Below are 23,287 nucleotides of genomic sequence, written 5' to 3'. Positions count from 1 at the left end.
GCAAACGTGTCTTCATGGGCTTAATAAGCAGCACATCACCCATTGTCCATTCCACTTTATTACCGTAATGCCACATATAATTGTGGTTTCAGATTGGCTTTGGCACTACCGTGAAATAGAGTGGCTGCTCTTTTCATGGTATGGTTACAGCCAAAGGCTACCCAGTGGCTGTTGCTCAGAAAGAATGTTGTAATTTAAGCGGGCAGGATACCTAATTAAACCACTGCACGGAAGCTTCATGGTGAGGTTTTTAACAATAAAGTGAGTTGTTCTGCTATTGCACTGGGGGTCAAAACAGACAGATCTGCGCAAGGTGGTTCGGATAGTATAAGCAAGTATTATCCCACCACCCTGCCTGCTTGCAAGTCTGCATGCCTAAACAAAAAGAACAGAAACAGCACCATATTGCAGCAGGGTTGCCAGGGCAGTTGTCCTGAATTTATTCTACACTGCCTTCCTCAAAAGACTGGTTGCCCTTCACCTGCATCAGGCAGAAAGGAGAAAAGGAGGGGCCTTGAAGTTGTTCATCAATAGTTAGTACCCGGACAGGAGGCTGAGCAGACAGTCTTCCCCACTGCGGTGAGGTGTATTTCTATTTAAATTCTAGTATTTTTTCCTATATTTGCATCTATATGCATAAATTAGGACATGTAAATTATTTGCAAATCTGTGCTGCACCTTAGTAGCCACCCTAGAAATTATTGAGATTAATCAGACCTCTGTGGACAACGTTCATTCTGCAAAGGAATGCTTCTCATTCGTTTTAAAAGCCCTGTGCAATTTCATAGCATCATAGAATTGTAGCATTGGAAGGGACCCTGAAGATCCACTAGTCCAACTCCCTGCAATCCAGAAATCTCAGCTAAGGCATCTCTGGCAGATGGCCACCCAATCTCCCCTTAAGAACCTCCAATGAAGGAGAGTCCACCACCTTCCATCCATTGCACTCCCCTCTGTTATTTGCTTTTCCGCGTTCATGGCTGGCTCTCAACATATCAGGTTAATGGCTGAGCATTTAGGAAACATTGCTTTCTTAGAGCATTGCTGCACCATTCCTTATTACCACTCAGCATATAAGCAACTGTAAAGGTAAAGGGACCCCTGACCATTAGGTCCAGTCGTGGACGACTCTGGAATTGTGGCACTCATCGTGCTTTATTGGCCGAGGGAGCCGGTGTACAGCTTCCGGGTCATGTGGCTAGCAGGACTAAGCTGCTTCTGGCGAACCAGAGCAGCACACGGAAATGCCGTTTACCTTCCCGCCGGAGTGGTACCTATTTATCTACTTGCACTTTGATGTGCTTTCGAACTGCTAGGTTGGCAGGAGCAGGGACCGAGCAACGGGAGCTCACCCTTTCATGCGGATTCGAACCGCCGACCTGATCGGCAAGCCCTAGGCTCTGTGGTTTAACCCACAGCGCCACCTGCGTCCCATAAGCAACTGTAGATACCTACAAATGCCCATCTTTTAAGTGGTGATCCTTCTATGGAGTTACTCTGGTTTGTTTTAGACAAATGATCTTCAGGATCAGGTTCGAATGAAACTGGATCAGTGTGTTGACAACAAAAGCTGACTGTGCACCGTGAGGATTGGCTGGAAACTGATGACATCACAAACTCCCCTCCTCCCCAAAGTTTCTGTGTTATAACAAAACCGATTCTGCTTCTGTGCTTTAAAGGGACACTGAATCAAATAATTGTACATGTAGGCAGCCCTTTCAAAATAAGAAGAGGGTGAATAGTCCAACTGAAACAAGGTGGGAAGGGGCAGCTTATCTACAAAACCAGCTCGTTTCTTTTCTTTTTAGCCATCTTTTGATTTGCTGGCTAGTGCATATGTTGGCGGGGGCGGGGGTGGGGGGAAATGGCAGCTCATCCTGATTTGTATGGAAGTTTGTGCATGCAGCATGCACCTTTCTTACAAAAAAATAAAGAAGAAAAATGAGGAAGGACAGTTGCCAACAAGACCCAGATAACCTGTCTGCTACCTGAGCTGAGTAAACAAGGATTAAAACGAGGGGCGGATGTTGATACAGAGCCACAAATGTACTGACTCTCCCGTCAAGTCTCCCCACCCTCTTTGCCTCCTTTGATTCTCTCTTCCTTGCAGTCCATCTGATGCCACCCAAACCCACTGTTTGTTTTCCCATTTGTGCCGGGGCAGGAAGCTGAGTTGCCAGACAATGGGCAGACTCGCTGATGACTGCAAAAGAAAGGCGAAAAGATTTGCTGCTGTGGGTGGGTTGGCCCAAGGGGCATGTGCTCATTGCTTTAGAAGCTGCCGTCATTGTCCTGACTTTTCAACAGCCATGAAAACAAGTACAGGCAAAGAAGGGGGGGAGGTGGTTCCAGTTTATTATGGACAGGAGCAAGAGGAGGGGGAGGGGGCAACAGAACAAAACAAAGGCACCCGACCTTCTGTGATGTTCTGAATCTAAGATTTCCTTAGATCCATCCTCGGTTGATAGGTAGTTTATATATATTCTAACCTAGGCAGAGAATGAGCCTTATTAGGTGCTGAAACCTCATCATTGTTTTGACATAATTGATGCATCTTTTAGAAGCACTGGGGCCATTCTGCAGGATCAAAGAAAGCAAGCCTCAACGGATTTTAGGATTAATGTTTGTCTCCTTAAAGAGACAATAGCACTATATATATATATTCACATAATGGAAGTGGAGTGGCTAGCCTTGTTGGGGGGGGGGGCGTAAAGGAGACCCTTGTTCCAGGTACTGTATCATGTTCACCCTTTTGTAAATGGGGAGGAAATGGGCATGAGCCCCCGGAGAGAGAAGATCACATCCTGCAAAGAGTGAACAAATAGAAGAAAAAGGAAGTTAAATAATCATGAAATGGTATGTCATAATGGGAGTAGAGGAGAACATTGCTGTTATTAGGGTTTGTATTTTGTTTAAGGACTACATGAATACTCCTGCATTTAAGTCACAGAACAGAACAGCAGTCCTTTAAATATGCTTTTGTATAGAAAATATATACTGGCACACACACACACACACACACACACACACACACACACACAATAGGTGGAGAGTTATCATTTGTGCCCCCGATGCTTATCCATTCAACAAACGCAGTTGCCTCTCTCTGAGCAAAGCGTTGCATTTCCCACAAGTGCCAAATGTTGTGTTTTACATGCTGGGAAAATCTGGCAACCTTGCAACAGAAGTGCTACGTTTTAAGAAGATGTGTAGCTTCCCCATGACCAATGAGTAGCAACTATAGGTTAATTTTGAAAAAACAACAATGAACTAGAAGGGACTGTTGGAATTGTATAGTCTCCAACATCCCACTGATCAAAATTAGGATGCTCTTTTTTTGGGGGGGGGGGGTCCTGAGCTCTGGCAGGAGCCAGCTGACACAAGACCAAAAAAAGAGTGCCTGCTTGGAATTTATTGCCTTCTGTTATAAGATTCAAGAGAACGTCAGTGTGTTCTTCCTATGGAGGCAACTGGGGATTCTTTTATATGCCTTTGAAGCAAGGGTGTTTAAGGACTACTTTGGGACACAGAGAAAAGCAAATCCCATTTTCATGTTCCACAAAGATACCTGCCAAGCCTTTTTCTCAATATAAATCACTCTGGAGTGTTAAGATCCATGCAAACTAGTTCACACCTCTGAGTGAATTATTGCCTTCTATTCCTCCTTGAATGGGTTATGTATGTTTTCAGTACTGGAGAGCTCGGAGAGGGCTCCTTCTCTTACTTATTTTGGCAGAGAATGCAGCGTCTGGGAGAAGACTGCTTTTAAAAGGCCAGGCGCAGCACCGTCTCGCTTTTTAAGCAGGTGTCAGATTATGACATGGTTTTCCCTTCTCAGGGCAACTGCTCTGCAGATGTCTCGTTATTTCTAAAGAGAGTGAATGGCCTGGAAACCATTTGCCAAGGCACTTTAGGCTGCCTTGTTCTCTACAGTCAGCCTGTCCTGTCTCCCACCCACCCACCCCCTTTCTTCTGCACTTGGCACCACTGGATATAGCCTTCTCCATTTTAGGGGTCCATTTCCCTGCTTTGATCTGGCAACGCTCAGAGAAATCTCTGTGCTGCTCTGCTTCATTGGAATGAGGAACAAAGCTTTGCAAAAGTGCCGCAAGTCAAGCTCGGAAGAAATGGCAAAGTTGGGCATCAAAGAGCAGTGAGCTTCTGGGTTCTTGGCACAGGACGGTCAGGGGCAGAGCCTTTGAAATCAGACAATAGAAGAGCTCTGACTTAAGACAAGCAGCTACATGGGGACACCTTCCACAGTTCCTGGTGTTTCTCAACGATAGCCCAGAAAATAAACCCTTCCCCCACTTACTATAATTAGTGCCAGATCATAATTTTAAGGACCAGTGGGAATGCAGAATGTGTATATATATTTAAATTCACAGCCCCAATCCAGTTCTACCCATAAGAAGGGATGTGTGAATTTGTCAACTTCAGTTTCTCATTTTCCCAGTCTTCTGACATTTTTTGCAGCAATTTGCAAAATCGGTCTTGACTGGTCTGTTTTAGAAAAAAAAATACTTAAGCTTCTTCATCCCAATAGGTCTTTGATATGAGCAGAGTGTTTGTTGAGCCAATTTAAATAGTTTTCGCTTTGAGTGTTTGGTTTGGTTTTTTTTAATGTTTCATAATTGGATGGCTTTAAAAGAGAATTAGACAAATTCCTGGAGGATAAGGCTATCAATGGCTCCTAGCCATGATGGTTATGATCTACCACCATGGTAGGAGAAGGTAGTGCTACTGAACAACAATTGTTGGAAACAACAGGAGGGGAGAGTGTTCTTCTGTTCAGGTCCTGCTTGCGGGTTTTCTCACAGGCATCTGATTGGCCAATATGAGACCAGGATGTTGGACTAGATGGGCCTGATCCAGCAGAATCTTCTTATGTTCTATTCTAATGGTGTTAATAACAGCCTTTATATGATGGTTTGTGTTGAGAGGTCTTATTTTTGTGAACCACCTTGGGTACCTTATGGTAGACAAATGGTATATAAGTACTTGGGTGGCGCTGTGGGTTAAACCACAGAGCCTAGGACTTGCCGATCAGAAGGTCGGCAGTTTGAATCCCCGTGATGGGGTGAGCTCCTGTTGCTCGGTCCCTGCTCCTGCCAACCTAGCAGTTCGAAAGCACGACAAAGTGCAAGTAGATAAATAGGTACCGCTCCAGCGGGAAGGTAAACGGCGTTTCCGTGTGCTGCTCTGGTTCGCCAGAAGCGGCTTCGTCATGCTGGCCACATGACCTGGAAGCTGTACGCCAGCTCCCTCGGCCAGTAAAGCGAGATGAGCGCCGCAACCCCAGAGTCGGTCACGACTGGACCTAATGGTCAGGGGTCCCTTTACCTTTAGCTTACATAGAAATAAATCAATACTGACTCTGGTGTATAGGACCAGACACATCTCGCCTATGATGACTATGGTGACGGTGACTGTTATGACGGTTACACCTTCCGGGGGTGAAGTCACCACCGAAGTTACAAGCCTGGGCAGAGTTTATGGAGGTCCTGGGCTGCCCAGACGACAAGACCCCTCCTTTGTCTTGCCTGTCTTTGCTCCAGCCTCTTCATACCTCTTCTGGTTTGGGGATGTCAGGTGGGAGAGAAGCTGGTCACTGCAGGGGGGAGGTACAGCCTGCCTCATCTCTCTCTTGCTTCCCCTCCTCTCCAGCCTCTGCTGCTGCCTCTGCCTCTGAGCTGCTCTCTGCCACAGTCTCTTCCTGCCCACTAAACCTCTTCAACTTCCAACACCTCCTCCCCCCAGCCTGCTCCCTCTTCTCCCTCTGACCACTCATCGTCATCCCACTACCAGTCCCCTCGCTTCTTCCCTTGGGAAGGTGCTTCCACCTTCCTCTGCATCCAGCCAGTCCATGACTTGCTACCCTTGGGTTTAATTACAGTAGAGTCTGAAATCAAAAGAGTTGAACCTCAATTTTTATTATTATTTAGGATTATGATGCATCTGTGTGCAACATTCTTCTTTAGCCTTTATTATATGCTGTGGAAGACTGTGTGCAGCCTTTCATTTGCAAGGGATCTGTCAGGTATATGATGTATTCCATGTCTATTTTACATATACATGAGAGTATATACTTCTGGTGCAAAGAATGTGCAAGCCATCCATTCAATGTGTGCACCTAGTCTTGGTCTTTAAAAAATAAAATGAATTCCACCTTGAAATCCATGGCTTATTCCCCATGTATTCTCTTAAAAGCTTTGTCAGCCCAAAACATGGCAAGCAGAGCCCTGGTTTAGGCAACATTCCTTGGGATCAACTCCTCTGAAATGCGTATTTTGGCCCTTGTTGAATTTAACTTGGAAGGGACGCTCTGTGCAGCAAACTGAGTGAAGTCTGATTAAAGAGCACATTCTCAAAACAGATAAATAAACAGCAGTCAAATAACCACAAACCAGTCTCACAAATTATGTTCTTTCCCCTCAGTAGTTATCAGTTTAACTCTTCTGAAAATATCCAGAGTTTTATTATTACCATTTATTAAATTTGTATCCCACCCTTCATCCGAAGATCTCAGGGCAGTTCATAAATCCATTGACGGAGTGAATCTTGGCAAACTAAGAAATTCATTAAATGATTTGCAAAGTAAGGTTGGATCAAAGTTACCACCTTGTTCCTGCTCCTGTTCTATGAGCAAGCAGGCTGGGTGATACATAGAAATTCAGTTGTAAGATTTTTTGTGGGATAAGAGTTAGTAATGGATCAAACCACCAGCTTAATATCTGTTTTTTAGCCTGTGTGCCTTGCACTGTAGTAGACCTAGCATTAAAAAGTGACAACTCTAATATTCTTGTAACACTGTGGCTTTGATTCTCCACATAACCACCTGAGAGATAGACAGATGATAGATAGATAGATAGATAGATAGATAGATAGATAGATAGATAGACAGACAGATACACACACATAGAACTTTCATCTTGATATCCAGGACAAGTTGTTTTCCTTCTAGTCTAGTCACTTGTTATTTTAAAAGTTGCTCGATGCTTCATGCTTGAATGCTTAATAATGTAGTATAACATTTTTTAAATATGATTTGAAAATACCATTGTAGGTTTTGCAGATATTTAAAACTGGTATATAGATTTTTATGCATACAAGTCAGGATCAATATATTTCTGAAGTGGAAAGGACACACACAAAGCCAATGGCAATATGGTATTGTGGCTATCTGTTGGGAAATAGGATTTAATTTAAATCCCTGAAAATAAGAGCATTCATCTTTCCCTGCCAGGGATTGGTCTCCATACCACTTTTATGTGTACAGTATTCTAAACTTTTATCCAAGAAACTTGACATAGCATAGAGTGAACTGCATACCCTCCAACATTTCTCTAATGAAAATAGGAACATCCTATTTCATAATAATAATGTTTATTACGCCCAGCCACTCTGGGTGACTTCCAGCATATATAAAAACATAAAACATTTTAAAATGTCCCTATACAGGGCTGCCTTCGAATGTCTTCTAAACTCCATACCGTCTAAATGTCACATAACACCATATACCGTCTAACATTTCTCTGTTGAAAATAGGGATATCCTAAGGAAAAGAAGGACATTCCAGGATCAAATCAGAAACTAAGATGGCTTCTGTAAATCTGAGCCTGTCCCTGGAAAATAGGGACATTGATATGAAAAGGTTTGCCTGCATCATTCCTGTAGCTATTAAAGGCAGAGGAGTCCCAACAGAAACAAAAGGCCTGTCTATCCCTCAGCTTAATGTGGATTGTGAACTCCTTGTGTCTCCTTTAATTCCTCCCCATCTGGCATTCTCCTCCTGCTTTCCCACGCCTTTTCCTATCTAAATCTGGAGATTTCCTATGCAGTTAATTTCACTTTCCTTCTCGGAGCAGAAGAGCCCAAAGCTGGCAACTGTAAGCCATTCAGCTATTTAGCTGACTGGTGGCCTTGGGGAGTCTCTATTTCTCCACCTGTCGTATGTCACAAGAGTGACGTGAATCTAAAATTCCACCTACCCAAATATTACTTTAAAACACATTATGCTAGGTTTTTTTATTGTTTTCTGTTTTAAAGTATTGCATGTTTGTTCATTTTTAATATATATATATATATTGTTTTGCTCTTGACTCTTAAGCTGCTCAAGAAATATTTGTTGAACGGAGACCATTTAAATTTAACAAATAAATAAATTCTATTTTTTAAAACCAAAGTCTGACCTGATTAAACCAAAGCTTTTTTCTAAAAGCTTTGAAATTGCCTCTGGATGTTCTAGAGCAGATTTAGGACCCAGAAAGAAACTCCTAGGACTAAAGATTTTGAAGAGGGTAATAGATAATGCACCTGAAAGTTTATTTGTTGGTTTAAAGTCTGGTTCATTGGCCATTTTTCCTCTTGCAATACTTGGCTACCTCTCCCCATGTTGACTAATCAGCACAAACAGCTTAGGGTAAGACATCTCTTACAGACCATGTCAGGAGCAGCCAATGAGCAAGCCCTAAATTGGGAAAGAAGAAAATAGATGGAACATGCAGCAATTTTGGCCTCAGAGACTCTTGAGAGTCCCATGGACTGCAAGAAGATCAAACCTATCCATTCTGAAGGAAATCAGCCCTGAGTCCTCACTGGAAGGACAGATCCTGAAGCTGAGGCTCCAATACTTTGGCCACCTCATAAGAAGAGAAGACTCCCTGGAAAAGACCCTGATGTTGGGAAAGATGGAGGGCACAAGAAGAAGGTGACGACAGAGGACGAGATGGTTGTATAGTGTTCTCGAAGCTACCAGCATGAGTCTGACCAAACTGCGGGAGGCAGTGGAAGACAGGAGTGCCTGGCGTGCTCTGGTCCATGGGGTCATGAAGAGTTGGACACGACTAAACAACAACAACAAAGAAAATAAATGCAGCTCCAACGCATCCTTTGTGGCATGCAATCACACAGCCCCAATAATCTGCCATGCTACTATTTTCATTAAGTTTCCTTCCAAGCTCAAACGCATCATCCGTCCTGGGAAAGTGGAGCTGAAGTTGTGCAACCACATTGCATGTCCTGCAGCAATGCATGTCCTATGGCACTGGTTTTCAGAGTCGTGCCTTCAGATCACATGTTCTACATTGACTCATCGGCTAAGGAACATCTGCACGCCTGCCATGGTAGCCTAACACATTGCAGAAGATTCTGGGGGCATGTTGTATTGTGGCCACTCAATCAGTTCATGTGTGACATTAGCAAAGCCTGATAGGCTCAAGCATCACCTGCTGAGAACTATCAGTCTTTTTGACCAGGAAAGCTGTTTCCTTCAGCCACCTTACACCCTACTTGGAGTACTGAAGGCATGAAACTTGAGGTCAGTGGTAGCTGCTTGTGTAACATGCCATTCCTGCCCAGTACTGTGGGCTCTGGCAGTGTTTGCTGTGGTTGCTTCTGTTTTCACCAGACCGCTCCCTGCCAATCTACCTTGAAGCAGTTGGCAAGAGATCAGAGGTAAGGCGCTGCCAGAATTTTGTGGAATGGGCCATTTGCTTTTGTATACCTATCAGGAGTTTCAGAAAGTATCAAGGAGGCAAGGGAGAGCCTAATCTCTTGAGCTCCTTGAAACGGAATAGTTGAGGAAAGTTATCTACAAGAGCCAGGTGTAAACTGGTTTTGCTGTCACAATGAGGGAAATGCCATTGTCTGCCTTGGTACGTTACAACTTACAAAAATGGAAGAAGTTGGTGTTCAGGGTGTACAGAGATATTTAAGCCTGAGGTTTATACTCTGCTCCTGGTGATCGCAGGCTGAGGGTGCGTACACAATTTACATTTAAAACACATGTATAGCACATAACTTCCCCCAGGGGTGCCAACTTGGATAAAAGATTGAGAGAGCCCAGGTAAGCTGCTCCCCTGATCACATGACATACTGCACGCACACTGTTAAGTTGTGGGTGAACATATCAGACGCACAGCGATTCTTCAAACAGCTCTTGTTTATTCACAGGCCAGAACAGAACAGAACTGAACTGAAGGGTTCAGCCAGCTTGCTTATCTAGAGCTCCATTGCAACGCAACTGTAACCATTTTCTGTAACTATCCAATCACTGAACGGCACTTTCAATCCCCTATTTGCATATGTGGACCTGAATGAAAACTATCTACTGTATCCCCCTGCTGGCCCAGGGTGAGAACTTCAGTACATAACACACACTATTTGAATAGCAATGCTCATCAACTTTGGGGGGGCCACAGCCCCCTCATATATTTTATTGGGCAGGGGTGAAGACTCTTCAGCTCCTGGGGGTTGGCTCCTATGACTTCCCCCAAAGATTCATGGGAATTATTGTTAAGGGCACTGGGAAATTACATCTCCTAGGATTCTTTGAGCAAAACAATGTGTTTTAAGTGTTCTTCAGATGTATAATGTGTACACAACACTAAGCAATAAGCAGGCATCCATACCTCTGCTTAATGTGGACTGTGAACCCCTCATGTTTCCTTTAGTTTCACCCTCGTCCATGCAGTGTTCTCCAACTACTGCTGTCCCACCCTTTCTCCTCCTTAAATCTGGTCCATGTAGCTCTCCTGATCAGATTTTCAAAGCATAGGGAATCTTTGGATTTAGGGAGGAGAAAGTGTATAATATTAATTATTTTAATGATGTATACCACAAGTTATACTTTTAAAATCAATTCCATTAAAGTGGGTACATTTCTTGGTTTCCCTTTGTAGTTTATGGCCATCCTAGCTGCCATCAAAAAATTAATAAAAAATTTAATAACTCTAATAAAACTCACACGTAACAGAATAATACCACCGGGGGTCAGCTGGAACCACAACCTGTAATTTCCCTTATGTTTTCAAGAATCATATTCCAAAAAATATATAAACTTGGGGGCAATCTCTAACATGCATCATTAGCTCCAGGGTAAATACAGCTCAGTCTTCTAGCAATTTAATAACATTTAAATATTCGTTTTTAAAAGTTCTTCAAATTCATACAAAATATTCCCGGGGGGCCTTACTTCCACATCAATTTCCAAAAAAACTTCTGATCTAATTACACACAGGTGTCACTTCCATTTTTCTTTACTGGAGTTCAGGGTGGGTTATTCAATGACCTCTGGGGTTCTTTGGAAGCCAAAATCTGCACCCAATCCTAGACCTGACATGCCCACAGACTCTTAGGGATCTTTGAAGCATCTACAGTATGTGGTTACACAGATTTAAGGCAGTTCATTACATTTTCACACATATACCTGGTACTTGGGAGGGAATGGAGACTTGTTATATAAAGGAATGGGAGGAGTCCTGGGGGAGTGAGTAGAATTGGTTTGTGATTACATATTACTTTTAGCTCTCTTACTTTTGATGTTAATAAATCTTATTTTACTAGATATTTCTGAATTTGGCACGACACTTTACTAAACAGTCATAGTTCTATCAGTGGTGTGCCACAAAATATGGTAAGAATAAAAGGAAAAACTGAGCACTTGAAAGTACCTGAGCTATATTTGTGGCATGGATGCACTCTTAAGGCTGTTTTTCCATGGAAGTCCATGTCCTTCCCATAGAACACAAAGCTTGGATTTAGGATCTCTTCATTGCAGATGCGTTATCAAAAGAGAAAGGTCCACTTCAGACCAGATGGGGACTGGATTCAATTAAATAGCTGGACTAGCAGGAGCCAGCGCCACAAGTTCCGCTAGCTCAGGAGGGCTTTCCCCCACTCTTCTCCCCCACTCCAATCAGCTCCAGGGTAGTTGGGAGAACACCTAGAACAGAGCATGGGCGGCAGAGAAGGGGAAATAATTGGAATTTCCTAATTTGCACATTATTTATGTTCAATTTGTTTGTAGAGTTTATTTATTGGATCAGAGGTGTGATCCTGGATTAAGAGCAATCAGGGCCGTCTTAAGCCTATCTGGTGCAAAGATCCCTAAGGTGCCCCCTTCCCCATTTCCCAGAGTTGTCAACCTTTTCCCAAGCTTCTGCGGGGATCGCTGTCCTCCCACAGAGGCTTGGGAAGGAAGCTGCATGCCTGCCAGCCATATACAGTGGTACCTCTGGCTAAGTACTTAATTCGTTCCGGAGGTCCGTTCTTAACCTGGAACGGTTCTTAACCTGAAGCACCACTTTAGCTAATGGGGCCTCCCACTGCTGCCGCACCGCCGCCACATGATTTCTGTTCTCATCCTGAAGCAAAGTTCTTAACCCGAGGCTGGGTTAGCAGAGTCTGTAACCTGAAGTGTATGTAACCTGAGATACCGTTGTAGTTGGCGGGGCGCAGCTTCCATCCTAAGCCTCTGCAGGGATTGCTCTCCTCCTGCAGAGGCTTGGGAAGCAAGCTGCATGCCCATACGGTTGACGGGGCACAGCTGGCAGGTGTGCAGGGAAAGGGAAGATCTCCGGCAAAGCCACGCAGCTCCCCCACTCGCTGGGGCGCTCCTGAGAGGCCAGTGCCCTGGCGCAACACGCCAGTAAGCCCAATAGGAAAGACGGCTCTGAGAGCAACAGTTAGCGGGCTTCCCTTAGATTTCTTCAGAGTTGAAAAGGGTGCCCCTTTATTCACTTTATTATTTGTGTCCTTTGACAATATGGAGGTCTTAATTCATCTGCAGAGGACATTGTGCTCTGTCCTCTGCACTTTGGAATTCTGGTGTGAGAATCAACCCTTTTGGAATGGATAGAGCAATAGTCATTAACTAGAACAAAACCAGAAGCCAAAGACATTGAGTCGCCTAATACCTGGCAATGCAAATGAATCTCATTTCATATGAAGTACTGGACCTTTGAATTCTTAGAACTCACCCACATTTCCACTTGCCCTGCAGCTTTCCCCAGAGTTTGTGCGTGTGTGGAACCCACTCTTAACTACTGAATTGGAGCAAATGCTATTCGGCGTTTCCATGGATTGATTTTGCTCTGATTCAGTGGTAAAAAGCAAGTTTTCCCAGGGAAAGTGGTGGGGCAAATGCAAAACTGTTTGGACCCATGCTTTCTAGGCAGAGAATAAACAAAGTGTGAACAAGCCCTTAGAGATATCAGGGAGATGGTAAGGCATCATCTAGCTTGCTGCATTGCCAAAGATTCCACCGACTTGAACTGATGGAGATCTTGAACAATGAATTTATGAGACCAGCTTCAGAATCAGAGAATGAATGCTATTCCCATGTTTATTTATATTTTTAAGAACGCTGCCAGTAAGAAATAAAATTTGACAAGAAAGACACCATCTTTATAGAATTTTTATGAGCATCTAAAGTCAACCCTAAAATAGCTTATAAAAAATTAACTTCCTCTAGGAAGGTGGCTTTAATTGCCAAATTTAAGTGGTGATCATAATGCTCTATGAGGCAATGGTCTTCAGACATCTCTGTGTATAATCTCGAGTAGAATTAGCTAAGTTACTTCCTCTTCATGACTGGGCACTTAATACTGGCAACAGGTCATTCAGATATTGAAAGCTGGTGGTGTGCACAAAAAGCACCAGGCCCACAACCCCCAATGGGAAGCATCTCATGCCACTGGGTAGATTTATCCAACCATATATAATCCTACCAGTAAATGTGTTAAGAGACCAGAATTGCTTAGGGGGAGGGTCGTGGTTCAGCACCAGCTCTGCATGCAGAAGGCCATAGGTTCCACCCCCAGCATCTCCAGGGAGAGTTGTGGTGTAGTGGTTAGAGTGTTGGACTAGGACCTGGGGTATCTGGGTTCAAATTCCTGCTCAGGCATGAAGCCTACTGGGTAACCTTGGTCCAGTCAGTATTTCTCAGCCTAACCCATCTCACAGTGTTCTTGGGAAGAATTAGAAAGGGGGAGAAGCTGTCTCTGTGGCAGCCCCCAAGTTGTGGAATTCCCTCCCAGAGAGGCGCACCTGGCATCTTCACTGTCTAGTTTTCAGCAAATGAGGAAGAGGCACCTCTTTACACCAGCCTTTGACACCTAGGATGTGTTTTTAGGAGCTACCTTATCCCTATGGTTGTGATTTGCTTCAACTGTTTTTAATACTGAACTTTAAATTGTTGTAACCTGCCCTGGGACCTGCTGGTGAAGGTCGGATAATACTAATACTAATACTAATGCTAATAATATTAATAATTAACTGCCTTCAGCTTCTTGGAGGAAAGTGGGGATATATATGTATTAGATAAAACCTAGACAGCTGCTGCCTGTCAATGTAGACTGATAGTCTTAAACCTTTTCAGATCCAGGACTCACCTTTAACCCAAACATGCATTTAGGAACTTCTTTCTTTCTTTCTTTCTTTCTTTTCTTCCTTCCTTCCTTCCTTCCTTCCTTCCTTCCTTCCTTCCTTCCTTCCTTTATATTTGTATTGTAGTAGTGCTTCTGTTGTGTCTCACATTAAATTAGGCTGTGACCCAGCAGCTGATCCAACCTATCATTTGAAGATCAGTGGTGATGGTAGACCATACTGAGCTTAGTCAGATGGACGAAATGGTGTCATTATGTTCCATTGGTACCTAACACCTCAGCATCTTAAGTATGCAGAACAGCAAGGGAAACTTGTTGGAGGTATGAAGCTGCAAGAGCTGGGGTATGGCATATTTTCTGGATGTGTCCTAAAATAAATTTTAAAATTTGAGGAAGATAAAGCAATGGAAAGTGAAGTGATAGCAGGCTATGCTTCACCCATAAATCTTACAATTTTACTATGTGGATATGTTAAAGAAACTTTACTTATGCAGGACATGGAATTAATACAACATCTCTTGACCACTGCCAGAATTATTATTTCTCATGAAAAAATATGAACACTGTCCATGAAATAATGGATAACTAAAATCTTCGGACATAGTATGCATATTGAAGCTCACAGATATGGTTAGAACCAGTGAGGGTAGATGGCAAGATAATGTATTTATGAAGAAACAAAGTTTCTTTATAATGTTGTGGATTCTGATTTGGTCAGTGACAGCTCTTTTATTAAGCATTCAGCTTGATTTGTTTGCACAGCTTGCGTGGAAGTTATGTGACATTGGCTATTTATTGAGCCTTCATTTTGATTTGTTGCATCAAGCACTTTTCAATGCATTTCCCTGTCACATTCCTTATGGGAGAAGTCAATTTTGGGGTGGGTGGGAAAACAGGTTTATTGCACTAGGGCTCCAAATCCACTTTAATTGCCCAACCTGAATTTGCCAGTATGCTATGGAACCCCAACCACAAAATAGTGACATAAGCATTAAGTGCCCCTGTTAGCTACCTCAAATTCAGCTTCACTTCAATCCATAGTCATATCCAGATTTAACCTTATGGAAAACTCTAGCCTATATGTGTCAGCTGAAAGCTGGTGGGCTGATTGTGGAATTTTAACTTCATTTCATTTAGGTCCAACTAAGAGGTCTTTGTTGAATTTGCAGTGTGTCCCTGTGGTCGTAGAAACAGCTAAGGCTTAATTTGACCAGATATGTTTACGCCTTTTCAAGAGGTTAAGGTAAAGGTAAAGGGACCCCTGACCATTAGTTCCAGTCGTGGCTGACTCTGGGGTTGCGGCACTCATCTTGCTTTATTGGCCGAGGGAGCTGGCGTACAGCTTCCGGGTCATGTGGCCAGCATGACTAAGCCGCTTCTGGCGAACCAGAGCAACGCATGGAAATGCCGTTTACCTTCCCGCCAGAGCAGTACCTATTTATCTACTTGCACTTTGATGTGCTTTTGAACTGCTAGGTTGGCAGGAGCAGGGACTGAGCAACGGGAGCTCACCCCGGCACGGGGATTCAAACCGCCGACCTTCTGATCGGCACATCCTGTGGTTTAACCTACAGCGCTACCCGCGTCCCATTTCAAGAGGTTAGGCCAGAGCAAAAAGGTGCCTTTGAACCTCCAAAGAAAACCTCTCTCTTTTTAAAGGTTTTTCTTTTTCTCTCAAGGCAAACTGAAATCTTGTGCAATCTGCCAAAGATGGCCTGACATGGACTATTTTGAGAGCTAAGTGGTCTGAGATTTCAGGGTAAAACATTGAACAGCCACAGTGGAGGGTGACCCTTAAATTGGTAATCTCATAATCTTTTGGCCTACGGTCCAGGTCAGAAAATGTATTCTGTACTCAGTGGTGTCTCATAAAACCTTTAATGTTTGCTTGTTAAAATGATAAAATGCTGGTGTTGTGACAGTCTACAAGCAACTCTGGTCAGCATTTTGGAGATTTCCTAATAGCAAATATTTTTAGATTCTGACTGAAAGAGCCACAGTACACTGTCATTACATAGTGCAAGATGAACTTACTTTTTAAAAAAAATCCTTTTGTTGTGGTGTATTCAGTATATATAGATAGATAGATGATAGATAGATAGATAGATGATAGATAGATAGATATAGATAGATAGATAGATGATAGATAGATAGATGATAGATAGATAGATACTTATTTGCATTGTTTTAAGACCAATAACCTGTATAAAGCAGTTTGTCAATGGAAAGGAGTACAAAAGCAGTCAAGGCAGGTGTCAACAGGTGTCTAGTTTGCAACAGACTCTTTGCAGGTGGCATAAGAGAGTAAGGAGATGAGAGTGAAATATGAACATTGAAGAGCAGTGGAGGAAACGGCAGAAGGAATTGCTGTCGTCTTTGGAGGTCTGACCCTATTGTAGCAACTTAAGAAGAGCCTGCTGGATCAGGCCAATGGCCCAATCTAATCCAGCATTGAGTTCTCACACTGGCCAAGCAGATGCCTGTGGGAACCCTCAAGCAGGATTTGAACACAAGAGCACTCTAACCTCCTGTGGTTTCCAGCTATTGGTCTCAGGGTGCTCATGAGACACATCTTGCAGTAGGTTCACTGGGATTAAAGGATTAGCCAAGTGTATGATCCACACCTGCTCAGGTGCATTCCTTCCTATGCCAGGAACTCTGCACACTGTACACTTACTTCTTAGAGAACAGCTCCCTCATTTCCCCCCCACCTGTCCCTTTAAAAAAAATCTACTCAGTCCTGAATGTTTGATGAAAGCCATAGCTGACCAGAATGAAGTAGACAATTCTCCAAGGGTCAAGGGCTCTGAAGATTTCAGGCATGGAAGCTGAATGAAACAAACAGTTGGCAGGCCACCTCTCAGCTATTGGATTGAGGACCAAACCCAATGTGATGTGTTTTAGTGGCACACCGCCTGTGTCGAGAGGAGGAGGCAGAGCAGGGTGGTGGGTGGGGAGAAGATGAGAGGAAACCCAGCAGAAATGAAGCAGCCATGAGGGGAGAAGGCAGGGGGGGCACTGAATTTTCTCATCACAGAGGGCACCACTGAAATTTGAAAGACCAAAGCTGGCCCTTGCTTCTTTGCTGTGGGGACAGGACAGAGGTCTCCTCTTTTACCTCATGCTGTAATATGATACTATTGTATGTGATGCATAAATAGCAGACCTTCCAAATGTCCCTATTTTCCAGGGACGTCCCTGATTTAGAGCTGTCCCAGTTTCTAACTGAATCCCAGAATGTCCCGCTTTTCCTTAGAATGTTCCTATTTTCACTGGAAAAATGTTGGAGGGTGTGGAGTTATCCAATCGCTGAGGCAATCCTGTATATGGAATGATTTTTTTAATGTTTAATGTTTTATTATGTTTTCATATATGTTAGAAGCTGCCCAGAATACTGGGACAACCCAGTAAGATGTGTGATAGTATAATTATCATTGTGGAATGGAACGTCCCTATTTTCATCAGAGGAATGTTGGAGGGTATGAAACAGGCCTGTAACATAATTAAGTTGGGGAGAATGTACATTGACCTAGAATTTTTTTTCTCTTTTTCTGTGTCATATTAATAGCTTTTGCTCGAGTTGGGGAGCGGTTCAAAGGTGCTTTTTAAGTGTTTTGTGTGAAAATGGTTTTAGTGTGTTGCTTAGTATTTTACATTTCACATGCTTAGCTGTATGTGTGGTGCTTGGCAAGAAGTATACATAAAATGTTGGCCTCTGATGTGGCAAAAGGACTTCAGAAGCTTGTGAGCCTGAGGCTCCTGGTGTCCTTAGATTTAACAGCTGAGGTAGAAAACTGTCGGTGGACTTTGCAAACTAATGTGAGGGGGGTGTAACTTCTTTTTGCCTTTTAGGCAAAAAAAGAAAAAAAGTAATGATGCTAACTAAAAGCAGAGGTAAAAAGGTTTGTTTATGAGAGGCGAGGGACATCAAAGCGCTTGAATTAAGGAGCCCCTTGAGGGACAGGTGAGTTATGAAGCCTGACTCTGAATCACATGTGGTTCAGTTTCCAGGAACTTTGTCTTAATTTTCCAGTGTATTCAGGTTGGGAATTCCTAGGGCTAACAGGAATAAGAAGCTCTTTGCAAGCTTCTGAAATGTAAGGAAAGTGAGTTAAGGTCTCTAAATTTAGCAAGGCCCAACATTACATAGGACTGCGAAAACTGTTTGGGGCTTTCATCCAGAATGTTGACATTTTAGCAGGGTAGTAGTACAGTGAGTAAGGCTGACTGAAAGCATTCATTCTTTATACTGGGGTGCTGCAGAGGCAATATTTTAAAAACTGCAAAAACTTGTTTTCCATTTAGAATTGTGTGTGAATAATATATCTTGTCCTCCAAATACCAAGAAGTGTTTAGGCCATAGTGTGACTTAGGGCAGAACTGATATAAAATCAATATAGGTTTTTCTGTCATGGCTTCCTGTTGTATTTTACTGAGGATACGGAGAATTCTCTTGTACAGATCCCTGCCTTGACTCTTAAAATGCAGTTCCCAGGGTTCCCCAACTATTAAGTCGGCTGAAATGTTTACTTTACATATGCCCAAACCAGATCAGTTAAACTATTAAACCAGTTTGTTTGCAACGTAAATAGAAATGGGGATATACATGAAAATGCTCCATTGTTTAATCTGCCCCTAACATGTAATATAACATCATTTATGAAATGTTTATGTTGTTTCCTATATACTTTATATGCTATGACCTCTATAATGTAGCTCTTAGATGAGCTGGACTCTGTTGGTATTTTGTGGCCTCTGTTGGTATTTTAATAGTACTCTTACACTTTAAAAAGTACTAATTTAACAAAATGTTGCATTTTGAGTGTGTCCCTGGTGTGTATCCCTCACAAACCCTCCCTCACTTCCCTTCCCTTATTTTTTTGTATTTAATTGTGAACCACCCTGGACAGTGTTTAACTGAAAGAAATATACAAAACAAACAAACAAAACAAATAAGCAAAGAACAGGAGCCTTGAGCTGTTGTTTGGGGGCCCTGGAGGGTGGAGAGGGTGAAGGAAAAGAGGCATCTTTTATCCTTTCCTCTCTCTTGAAGTCTCTATGCACAACATGAGGATGAGAATTAATTTAAACTAAAGACATAAGTGGCTCAAGAAGGCCAGTTTCACCCATCTTTATTTCTTCTCTTTTTTTTCCAACGAATATCTTAACATTTCATGGCTCAAATTCAGTTAGTCCTGGAAGTCACTGAACATAAGCTTGTATTGGAATGCTGTTTTCAGTTTTTGTAAAAGTAATCTTTTAATTTACAAAGTAATCTGTAGCGGCTGGTGGGGCAGAGCTGTGTTGGTTGGTGCTGTTTACGTGGCTTTCCAATGCAGAGGTAGCTGCCAGTAACAGAGGGGGAGGCAGTGGGGAAGTTGATGCGGCGAGGAGCTTGATGTGGGCACAGAAGCACTGCTGGGGGGGGGCACCTCCTGACTATGAAGAAACCACTATTTTATTTTTGAGTGGCCCTATTTCACTTCCAAACTGATAGGCGAGGGACTCCCCAAGTTCAGTATGGTCGCCAAATGTTGTCTAAACCACAGAGCCTAGGGCTTGCTGATCAGAAGGTCAGTGGTTCGAATCCCCACGACAGGGTGAGCTCCCATTGCTTGGTCCCAGCTCCTGCCAACCTAACAGTTCGAAAGCATGTCAAGTGCAAGTAGATAAATAGGTACCGCTCTGACGGGAAGGTAAAAGGCATTTCCATGTGCTGCTCTGGTTCGCCAGAAGTGGCTTAGTCATGCTGGCCACATGACCCGGAAGCTTTCTGCGAACAAACGCCAGCTCCCTCGGCCAGTAAAGCAAGATGAGCACCACAACCCCAGAGTCGTCCACGACTGGACTTAACGGTCAGGGGTCCCTTTACCTTTACTGCTGATGCTCACATGAGGTGGTGGTTCAGCCCTCCACACCTTATGTTCTTCCACTGTTTGTTTACAACAGCAGTTGCCTCATTAAAGAGGTATCAGTTGTTGTTGTTGCTGCTGCTGCTGCTATTGCTGCTGTTGTTAGTATTTTTAAAAAACAAGTAAAAAGAGGCATAAGCTTTTGACAAGATCAATGTGGACCAAACTTCTTCAGCCATTATTCTATCCCCATCTTCTTCAGTGTTGGAATTTTTTTTCCTTTTAAAATACAATTATTCTCAGTGAATTTTCATCTTACAGTTTTCGTCTGATAGCAGACAAAAATACATGCCTGGCTGCACCATAATCCTTAGATATGATGACTACAATATATCTGAAATTTGTTTTAAGTTTCCCATCACCCCCACTTCCACATGCAGCATGCAGCATCAGATATTTTTTTAACCAGGTGTGCTTGCAGAAAAGCACTGTGTTCCATTCCCCCCCCCCCTTTTAAAGTAAATTAAAACTCCAGTTCATGGACAAGAAGGTATCTATGTATGGGAAACTTGAAGAAATGGTTTTCAGCAATAGTGATGGGCAATGGCTAAATTATATTTTCTGAGGAAGATTTCTTGCTTGTTTGTTTGAGTTGTGGTATTTATATCTCATCTTCTTGCCAAAGACCCCAAGTTGGCTTACAATAAAGCTAAAATATGACAAAAAAACAAAACAGCTGCCCAAAAACATAATTCAAGATCATAAAAGCAGCAGATAAGGAAATTAAGGCCATCATATAAAAGCTGAAATGAAACATCTATAAAACAGCAGAAAGACATTTAAAAGATTCCCAAATATTGTGAAATGCCATTAAAGGCTAAATCTGAGCACTTGCAGAGATTTGAGCCATAAAGTGAGTTTTGTTCAACTCAGTCCAGCTGATGTGTGCTTGTTTTTTCCTCCACTTTCACACCTCTGATGCCAATGGGATGTGGGGTGATCAATACAGAAGAAGAGACTTAGGGCTTATCCATACTTACCATTCCAGGCACAGGTCTGCGCTTTAAAGTTCCATGTACAAGTGTTCCTTTTTTTCGCCCCAGAGCTTTCTCCATGAAAACCCCCTCTTTAAAGCTGAAGCACAACAAACAGCAATTTGGGTTTTCTGTGGATTGTCATTTGCTCCGATTCAGTGGTAAAGAGCAGGTTTTCATGAAGAAAGCTCCAAAGCAAGAAACAAAAACAAAAAGTGATTAGACAGGGAGCTTTAAAGCGCAGACCGCTCCTGAAAAGCGTGGAGGAAAGGTAAGTGTGGATAAACTTTGTACAGTGGTACCTCGGATTACATACGCTTCAGCTTACATACGCTTCAGGTTACACCCTCTGCTAACCCAGAAATAGTGCTTCAGGTTAAGAACTTTGCTTCAGGATAAGAACAGAAATCGGGGTCCGGCGGCGTGGCGGCAGCAGGAGGCCCCATTAGCTAAAGTGATGCTTCAGGTTAAGAACAGTTTCAGGTTAAGAACAGACCTCCGGAACGAATTAAGTACTTAACCTGAGGTACCACTGTATATTTATTTGTTTCAACATTACTGAAATAGCTTTTTAAAATTGAAACAGTAGATCTTCCTGTCATAGAACAAGTGTCTAGCACATCACTTCAGTTTTATTGTCTTATGATCATAAGCAAATCTTCTTTGACACTATAGCCCGTCACCTAAGCTATGCAATCTGTTAGATGTAATGGAAATGAAGGCACATATACAAGATTTGCTGGAACTAATGGAACAACACAGGGAAAGTAGCAAGAAACCCTTTAGAACAGGAATAGAGAATTGCAAGAAACTGGCAGATGACGTGGATGTGGAACTTAAAGCACCTAGACAAACTAAACAACAGAAAAACCATGCTGGTAACCCCAGCCAATCCACAGAAGAGTTACCTCACTGTGGGCTTGTTTCAGTGATGAAAACCAACCTGTTTAAGTTTGCTCAAACTACAGTGGTACCTTGGGTTAAGTACTTAATTCGTTCTGGAGGACCGTTCTTAACCTGAAACTGTTCTTAACCTGAAGCACCACTTTAGCTAATGGGGCCTCCTGCTGCTGCTGCACCGCCGGAGCACGATTTCTGTTCCTATCCTGAAGCAAAGTTCTTAACCCAAGGTACTATTTCTGGGTTAGTGGAGTCTGTAACCTGAAGCTTATTTAACCTGAAGCGTATGTAACCCGAGGTACCACTGTATATTTATCTCAGTTGTACCGCATTGAAGGAAAAGGCTTTCAAGCCCATGTGAATTCCATTTGGGAACTTTATTTGCAAACTTTGGGGATGAATCTGCTATGTGGTATGAGTTGAGGGCAAAATACACCTATTGTGTGGCATATGCAACATAAGCCTTACCGAACTATTCAACCACACAAAACTCCCTGCCATTGAAATTGCCATCCAGACAGCATTTCCCCTCTCATTTACAATATGCACAATTGAACAAACCTTTAGCACTTTGCACAGAGTGAAAACATGGTTTTGCCTAACAATGAATGAAGATCTGAGCAGAGCCTACACGAGCGATAGGTTTTTTTTGCAGGCTGGACTAGATCCTATAAGTTTAAGTTTTACTTGGGCATTGCAAATGATCCCAACTCTGATTTTCTTTCCTTTTCTTTGTTTTTCTTTCTCAGTGATTTGAGCATGAACAACATCAGTGAGCTGCTGCCTGGGGACTTCCACCACCTGCGCTTTCTAGAAGAACTGTAAGCATAATGAGGTTATATGGCTTCTTGGTTTAGCATTCCCTTCCCAATTCTGAGGCAAAGTGATATGTATGGAAGAAACAGGTGATATGTGACAAAGTCATGTGTGCAGCATTTAAATAATTTGTTTATACTACTTCCAAATGTTTGGTTTATTTAGATCTTATCTGGCTCCCACCCCACCCCGTAGATCTACATTTCACGTTAGCTGATCCATACCGGTAGTGCTGTATTGCGTCCAACAAAACAGAAGGGAAGAGGAAGATGCAATGCAAGGGTGACAGTCATTTTAACAATCAAGGTTGATATGTGCCCTGAGGATTGGGAGCACACAGCCTGCAAACAACTATAATTTAAAAATAAATTCAAGGGGTGCTTCTAGATGGAACCAGTACTCATGTCCACAAGTGATTACCAGTGTCCACATGACTACATCATCATCAAAATACTGGTCCATATTTTCTTTTACATTTATTCCGAATTTCCCCTTCAAAAATTATTTGAATCGTTGT

General features: G+C 42.8%; 1 protein-coding gene across 1 annotated transcript in view; it reads left to right on the top strand.

The window, feature by feature from the left end:
• Positions 1–23,287, top strand: part of LGR6 (leucine rich repeat containing G protein-coupled receptor 6) — a 141,600-nt gene that overhangs the window by 35,464 nt on the left and 82,849 nt on the right. Inside the window, exon 2 of the mRNA XM_081914400.1 lies at positions 22,704–22,775. Coding sequence (XP_081770526.1) covers positions 22,704–22,775 — 72 coding nt within the window. The remainder of the gene's footprint in view (positions 1–22,703; positions 22,776–23,287) is intronic.

The sequence above is a fragment of the Podarcis melisellensis genome (assembly GCF_964234715.1).
Source record: "Podarcis melisellensis genome assembly, chromosome: 6".
NCBI lineage: Eukaryota > Metazoa > Chordata > Lepidosauria > Squamata > Lacertidae > Podarcis > Podarcis melisellensis.
Note: the sequence above shows the minus strand (reverse complement) of the source record. Positions and strands in the feature narration are given on the sequence as shown.